Source organism: Nannochloropsis gaditana (assembly GCF_000240725.1).
Source record: "Nannochloropsis gaditana CCMP526 unplaced genomic scaffold scaffold1054, whole genome shotgun sequence".
Lineage (NCBI taxonomy): Eukaryota > Eustigmatophyceae > Eustigmatales > Monodopsidaceae > Microchloropsis > Microchloropsis gaditana.
The window spans coordinates 1-8,223 of NW_005802899.1; the positions used below are offsets into that span (position 1 = coordinate 1).

At 49.9% G+C, this 8,223-nt stretch overlaps 1 protein-coding gene across 1 annotated transcript; it reads right to left on the reverse strand.

Annotated features, from left to right (window-relative positions):
* Positions 1-720: 720 nt before the first annotated feature.
* Positions 721-1,686, reverse strand: NGA_0686500 (sam-dependent methyltransferase; the record flags this gene model as incomplete). Its single annotated transcript, XM_005852609.1, has 1 exon — positions 721-1,686. The coding sequence occupies one exon, from the start codon at positions 1,684-1,686 to the stop codon at positions 721-723; it is 966 nt and encodes a 321-aa protein (XP_005852671.1).
* Positions 1,687-8,223: the final 6,537 nt, after the last annotated feature.

The window sequence follows — 8,223 nt, forward strand, 5'->3', positions numbered from 1 at the left end:
TAAACAAAAATGAATGGAAAGCCTTGGAGGGAGGGGGAGAGGGGGGCGGGGAAATGGGAGAAAAAGGGGAAGAAATGGTGCTGGAGCGGTGTTGTAGAGTGGCCCGCATGGCGGTGGAGGCGCTGCCGGATGATCTGTTCGGAGAGTTGGTTGGCTACCTGAGGATGCCGTGGGATGGGGAAGGGGGGAAGACGCGCGGCGTACGAGTGGAGGGAAGATGGGGTGAGGAGTAATGCCACCTGTACATAGCAAGATGAAAAATAGAGGGGGGGAAAGGGTGGATAGGTAGAAGGTGGGCTATGGAGGCCTCAAGATGAGAGGAAGGGCGCAGGGAGGGGAGGGGTGCTCGTGTTGGCAGGGCGAGCGTCAGCCCTCCTTGTGGTGATCTTGATGGGACCAAATTGGAACGAAAGAGCAGGCATACCGAGGGATAGCGTGGTGGACTCGGTAGGGATTGACAAAGGATTTAAAGGACCCTTGAAAAAGCAACAGACGAGGCCAGAAAGTGCCATGTGACGTTTTCTGTGCGAGCGGCCACCCTGGTTTTTCCATTCCAGTCCCTCCCGACCCCAATAGCGCCCTCCCCCCTGTTCTCCATTCGCTTTTTCTCAATGCATTCTCCCCTCCCTCAAAACCTCCTTCCCCCGGCCCGCCCAATCGATCCCTGTCCACGCTCCTCCCAGCCCCGCCTCCCCACCGCCGGCACCCTTTCCCCACGACCTAGCACTGCAACAGGACCAGCGCTTCCGCCGCGTGGCTCGCTTCCCACAGCCAGCGTACCTGTGCCCATCCTGCCTCCTTGGCCATGCGCTCAAAGGCCGACCGTTCACTCGGAAAGTCGCTGCTTCTCACGTGCTCGGTGATCAACCCCCGCTCCTCCTCTGTCAGCGCCGTCCACTCCCTGCTCCGCGCCTCATATCTCTCTAAGTAAAGCTCCCGCCCCTCCCCATCCTGTCTGAAAATGTCGGCTACCAGCATGCTCCCCCCAGGCGCCACACAGGCACGCAGGGCGGTCAGGGCCCTCTGCTTCCCGGAGTCCGACAGGTGGTGGAGCGCGAACAAGGAGCTCACCACGTTCAGGTATCTCGGAACAGGAGAAAGAGGTAATCCACTGCATTCTCCCCCCGCATCCTTCCTGACTGCACACCCGTCTTCCTCCGCGACAGTTTCCCTCCCCTCCGCCTTGCCCTCGACGTGCCTGTGACCGGTTCTTCCATCCTCCTCTTTAGTGAGCAAGAAGCTCACCCGCCCTGGTGCGTCCCCTACGCCTCCCGAAATCCCACGCATCACGTCTCTTCTTTTCTCACTCCACTCCAGCAAGTCTGCGCACACCCACTCGCATGGCCAAGGAGGTCGCGCTTGCAGACTTTCTGCCCTCGCATTCAACCGCCGTGCTGCCAATGGAAGGACTTCAGCCGTGGCGTCTACGCCAATAAAACCTGCAAGCGGCAATGGCCGCAACATGGGCGCCAACAGACCAAGATCGCCACAGCCCAGATCGGCCATCCAAGCCCCCTTTTTACCCGTCACGGGACAAGGAGAAGGGAGAAGGGTGGGGAGAATGAGGGCAATGGCGGTGGTAAGCGCCGAATGCTCCATGTAATCATTGTCCACAAGCTTGCGATAAGCTTGCCAGGCATGCTCGAAGAGCTGAAGCGAGGAAGGAGTGACATTCTGATGAGACATCAGAAACGCAGCGATTTACCCTGTCTTTTCGGAGCGGGAAAGAGAACCTTATGAAATGCATTGAAAGGCAATCGCTCCCCATTAGGTCGTCTTAAGGCACCTAAATCCTACCTTTACACGTAAAAAGGCAGGCGACGCTGGACAAACTATGTGTGCGGCAGAATTTCATTTTTCTCCTTCATTGGATTTCGTCTCTTCCTCAACCGCCCCTTGACGTTGCTTTAACATCACGTCTCGATCCTCTCATCGTCACGAACTTGAAGTTATAGGGCCATCTACACCACCAAAGTCATGTCAGTCCTATCTCACACAGTCGGTCAATCACCCGTATGAGCTCGGAGCAATTGATATTGTTAAGCACTAAAGGCAAGTCTGGCATGCCTCTTTCCAACTGAAAGTCGCCAGCACTCGGACGACACGGGCGACAAAGTTGAGGTGGGGGAGGTCAAGTCGAGCAATGACTTCAAGGATCTGAAAGGTAGGAAACGAGACAAGGAGCCAGGAAAGGAAGGAAAGAGGAAGCGAGGGCCTCTTTTCTTCTCTCTATTGATCCGTTCCTTCTCCCTTGTCCTTTACGATCCGTTTCTTCCTCCTTGTCCTTTTTACACATCCTCGATTTTCTTTCCCAGCCCTGCCTCCTCTTCCTCCTTCCGTCTCTCCTTGCTTGTGCGTGACTTATTTCGCGGGTCAGGTTGATCTCACCTTATATTGGCGTCTGCTTCCTTCAATGCCTCCTCTCCTCTGCTATCTTGGTATCTGTCTACTTCCATTTCTTTTCTGATCTTGGTGTCTGCCTCTTTCCATAATGTTTTTCATCTTGGTGTCGGTCGCCTTCCCTCCCTTTTTTTCTCAATTGCTAGGTCTGATCTTGTGTCGCTAGATATCGTCAATTAGATCGGAGTGTACGGTGATTGTGTATGTCGAGGCAGTGAGGGAAGGATGGAAGGAGGGAAGGAGGGAAGGAGGGAAGGAGGGAAGGAGGGAAGGAGGAAGGAAAATGAGCGAGGGGGAGAGGTGGTGGACATTGTAATCAGGCTCTACAGGCCAGGGAAAATGAAAGGAGATGGCCAACATATAATTTAATATACCCATTTTCGTCCACTTCTACCCGTCCTCTTTACCCTTTTCCCCCCTTTTCTTCTCCTCTTCTACCCCCCCCCCTTTGCTCTTTCCCCCCCTTCATCCTCTCTCCAAGACATTGTCGACGTGTCGAGACTTCCTTGCCCCAGGTTCTAAATATTCAAATCTTAGTGCTCTGCTCAACACTGACCGTAAGAGAAGTAGGGAGGGAGGGAGACAGGAAGGGAAAAAACGAAATTGTAACGGGTCCGAGGCCTAACCATGGTCCGAAGTACCTTCATAAGGCACTTCACAGCCGTCCTCTCCCTTCCGTCCTCACCTTCCCGAATTTCCTTCTCCTTCTCCCCTTCTCAGCGGCCAATCTATCGCTGTGTTACCCGAAGAGCTCATCATTCCCAATTTCAAAATAACGGAGGAGGAGCCAAGACTGAGAGAAGGGCAGTATTGTCGGCGAGGGACAAGAGAGAAGGAAGAAGGAGGGAAGGAAAAGACAATTGTTTTGAAATAAGGCTTCGCGGTGATACTTTTCACAGATTAGAGGGGTATGGGTAATGCGTCATTGCGTATAGTGCGTATAATGTGAATGTGAGTCTGTGTGAGTGTAGTTTGAACGTGTGTGTGCTAAGCTCCAGGTAACAGATATCTCGAGCATCTCAGCAGAGCTAAAAAGACTAGCAAAATTGGGTAGAACCCAGCATGCACGAGAGGGATGTGACGTGATGAACCGTCGTCCGGGAAAATGATATGAGTAGGACACGTACCCTTCTCACCTGTTTTTTTCCCTCCTATTTTAGTTGTTCCTCTTTGACTACGTTCTCTTTGCCGGCTTCACTCCTTCTCTTGCAGGTGTACTTTATGAAGACTTTCCTTCTCAAACGTCCAAATTCTGACATTATTAGAGACTATCAATGCATAAGCCGCTCAGCTGGCCTACTACACTCTTTCCTCCCTTTCTCCGCAATTCCATGTTTCGTTTTGCCATTTTCTCCGTCGCAGCAAAGAACATTCTTCCCTCATCTTTCCTTTTTTCACCTCGTGACTTCTATCGCGTAATGCTGGAAGGACAGCACGTCCTCGCTTCCCACTCACTCACTCCCTTCGTCCGCCCTCGTCTCCTTCATTATGTGCTTTCCTAACTCCATCGCAAGAAATACTACACTTCTCGCAGTCATTCTTCCAACCTTCTTATGACTCGTATTGCTTAAAGCTGAAAGGACTGAACATCGAAGGAGAGGGCTTACCAGCCGAGTTCCTGCGGTTGTTCCAAATTTGTTAGGGTTAGGCCCGCTCACGGGCGGACTGCAAACACTGTTAGGGTTGAAAGTGGATCTGACTACCTTTGCACAAGTAGACAGCTTGATTTTTTATCTGGGTGAAGAGTACCTGCACATGTCGGTTGTGAGCGGGAACTATGCGTGTTTCGGGTAAGGAAATGCTCAGCAGGAATGCATTTTGCCGTACGGATTCATGTTCTTGAGGCTGCAAACGAGCTTGATTATACCCTCTCCACAGGACTTTTACTCTTTCAGATAGACACGTGAAAGTGAATCATATGAACTTTACGCATATAGATAGCCTGACTTTCGAAACGGGACTGAGGACGTCGGTTGTGAGCGGGGAACATGCGTATTCGGATAAGCAAAGGGTTCTATAATTTCATAATGCCAAAGGATTTCATGTTCTTTAAGTCGCTGATAAGACCCGCTATCTCCAAAACGCAGAACATTTACCAATTGAAGCGAAGTCGTCAAGGTAGATCTCCAATGCTTCATGCCTGTAGAAAGCCTAACTTTTAACTCGGGTGAAAGCTCGCTAATCATCTCGGTTGGGAGCGGAAAGTACTCATTTTTCGGGTAACGAAAACTCCCCAAGAAATGTGCAAAGCTATAGAATTTCATGCTCTTTCAATTGCTTACGAGTTCCATTAAACTTTTATCGAACCAAGCATTGTCCTGAAGGTGTTCATCTAGTCCTCATTTGACAAATCAACTCTTCATAGACGACACTCACGTGAACGAAGGTAACGACTTCATGTGCGCTTTCCTAATTTAAACAAAAATGAATGGAAAGCCTTCAATATGCAGAATAGATAAGTATAACGTTACGGTGGAATTCTGTCGAGATTCCAGTGAGTGGCAAGGAAAATAGATCAGCTTCTATACTCTATATCGAAACAACCTGTACCTATAGTCCAGTCATAAAGAAAGTGCTGTGAAGCAGCAAAAAAAAATAATATGGTTTGCATATTTGGCTTAAGCCAACTTTTACAAGTCTCTTAAAATGCTCTGCGAGATCAATTTAAGCTAAGGAGAACATGCTTCAGAAAATCTCATTTCATTTTTATCTGCTTTCCATATGAAAAATAGATGTATAGCTCAGGCAGGGAGACAGAAACCAAAGCCCGTTGTAAGAGGTCGGACTCGCTAAGTCGTTGGGGCGGTGGCGTTAAGGTTGTAAAAGCGGTCCGATCACCCCCATAGCAAGTTAGCAGCGAGCTCATAGGAGGTTGAGGGACGATCCCGGGAAAGTGTTGTGTCATTGCGATACGACATTTTAAACACGTATGCGACTCACAAGCATCGTGCCAAGCGCGCATCGTGAGACTTTTCATAGGCGTCTATTATGATGTATATTTTATTTATACTTTCGACTTCGTCAGTGTCGACCACGTCGCCCATCGACAGATTTTATCAACTTGAGGGGACTCATTTCATGTACTATTTCTTTACCAAAGTGTACAAGGTATTTATAAATTGATAAAGCTGTCATAATGCATCCCTTATTTTCCTCTCGTGAGGGCACTTCAAGTGTAAAATGAGACCAGAAGCCGAAGACGTCTTCGCGCCCGATGTCAGGAATGCTGAATACGTCATACGTGTTCGTAACATGCTTAGGCTTTTCTAGTTGACGTCTGCTCGTTGCATTTCAATTGTATACGCATAGCGCGTAGAGGCAGAAACCGAGCCCTGGCCGCTTCAGTAAGACGCACAATTTGGCCCAACCCGCTGACAATCGCGTGATCGTTGCCGTTACTGAAGACGTTTAAAAAGTAAGCCCGCATAAACCGCAAACGATTGGGCGATTGCCGTTTTTCGCCTGTCAAGTGGAGCAGTAAAAGCTGCCTTCGCATGTGAGTGGTACTGTAGTTGGCTGAATAAAAATATCCGTTTAGGTGTACATTGTTTAAAGGGTTGAACGTAGCTCTCTGTGGTCGAGCAGTCATTTGACGAAAAGCTCGTGGCGAAGCATACACCATCTGCAGTTGCGTGGGTTCCTGGAACGACCACGTGCCACGACCTCTCCTCCGAGGATCGGTGATTGTTCAGTACTCATGTTTATGGGCCTCCGACTCGGACGCCCATCAATCATCATGCCTCAAACCAGTTTAAAATCGACGCTCCTTGATCTTTATGTGCTCAAGATACATTTTACGAGAAGCACTCGATGAAGAGCACATGATGTGCACAGGGGTTTCCTCGAAACGACCATGTGCCATGTGCTTCTTCTCCGAGGATCGGAAATAATCTTTGTTGGCTCCAAGGACGCCACGAAGCCAAGTCAGTTGCTTTCCATGTTCTTTTTAAAAAGATGCTCATGAGCACATTGTCAAAGGCACCTCGTTTTCATGACGCACCATGCACGTTATCCTGACCTGAACCCCGTGGATGTCAATGGAATCGAGCAACAGAGACATATTAGCCACACATTAGACCTACCCTACCTCGCTCTCCTCCGAGGATCGGAGCTTGTTCAAAAGAGCTGTTATGGTCTTCCGCACTGGACGCCCATAAACCAAATGAGTCGCAGGTTTTCTCATGCACTTGTTTTGCTCTTTCTCTTCATATCTTCTATGAGGGACGAATATGTGATCCAAAATAATGGCCCCTCGTTGTTCTGACGTGACGCACTGATGAGGACATTCTGCACCCGTGCATGTCAACGGAATCGAGCAAGACAGAAACACATGTCATTCGAAAGCAACACACAGAAGACATGTTCTACATCGCTTCCTCCGATAGTCTGCGACTATCCAACTCAAATGATTCTGGGCTCTTGACGCATTAATCTTACTCGTGCTTTTCACATTACCTGCCGAGGTGCGCCCTTGCGGTCTTTTTTAATCGCCCCTAGTTTTCGTGGCTACGATGCACTACTAATATTTTCTTGGCCGGAGCACCATGCCCTTGAATGCAATCGAGCGTCATTGGCATTCTTGTGATGTCTCTGTCCTACGTAGGAGCTACCAAGACCTAACGTGAAAGTGCTTATGGCTGTATAACTCGTCATATGTGTACCCTTTCGAATCATATTGCTCATTCATAGACTAAGCCGTCCCATGCTTCAATAACAATCTGCACAGGCTCATAGAAGCACTGAATCACGCTTTACATTATGGCTCATCTCTTTGGTAATATCCTTGTCGCCCTACTGGGGTTTGCAAGCATTTTCACCGCTGTCTCTCAAGATTGTCCAGGCCTCTTCCTCAAGGCCAAAGTCAGGCCGAACGCTAAACGTGGGATCCTAACAGATCCTTGCAGGAAAGGGTCACGCCAAGATAGCCGTGACCTTGACTACCAAAGAACCCGTCGACAATCTCGAGTTTCAATTGAATCTCCCCAACGGCTTATCGGTAGAGCGAACAGCTATGCGTCCGTCCCCGAAGCCCTTTACTTTTCCAGAAATCGTTAAAAATGCGGATGGAACGACTGTGATCTACTGGCTCAACATCGCATTCACCAAACGTAAGGGCGGGAAGCGCCGCTTTCGGATCAAGGTAAAAGCTGATGAGTGTGCCCCTGCCATATTAGCGGTAGATGCTTTCGTTTACGCAGTAAATGCTACAGGGGCCTCGTGCATCACGCCGCTAGCCAATTCTGCAATCGTGAAAGTGCGCTACTCGAAACTCAAAAAAGCCACGACTTGCGCGCCGACTCCAGCTCCCACCATCAATCCCGCGCAGCCTTTTGTACTTTTTGGTGAAGGACAGCGATTTTCTCAAGGAGGACGCCTCGCGCCCTTCCAAGACCGTCGTCTGTCGTTGCCCTCTGGAAGCAAAATGCCTGACCTTCTCGCGGCCCCAAGCCATCCCCAAGACCGACACCTGCAATCAATCACTACCCCCGATGCTTGTTATGAATATTGCTCGCTGAACTCGGGAGAAGAGACGCCCTTCTTCTTCAGCTGGAATACTGTGACAAGTCAGTGCTTCTGCTGCGTCGGGGTATGCGCCCCCTTCATTTTCGATCCTGAGTCTTATATCTACGAGGTGATCGTGGCCAAGACACTGGCACCTACGATGGAGCCAACGGCGGCTCCCACCATGGCGCCGACAATGCAGCCAACAGCGGCTCCCACAATGGCACCGACGATGCAGCCGACAGCAGCTCCGACACTGGCACCCACAAAGCAGCCAACGGCCGCACCGACTATGACGCCAACCACGCAACCAACGATCGC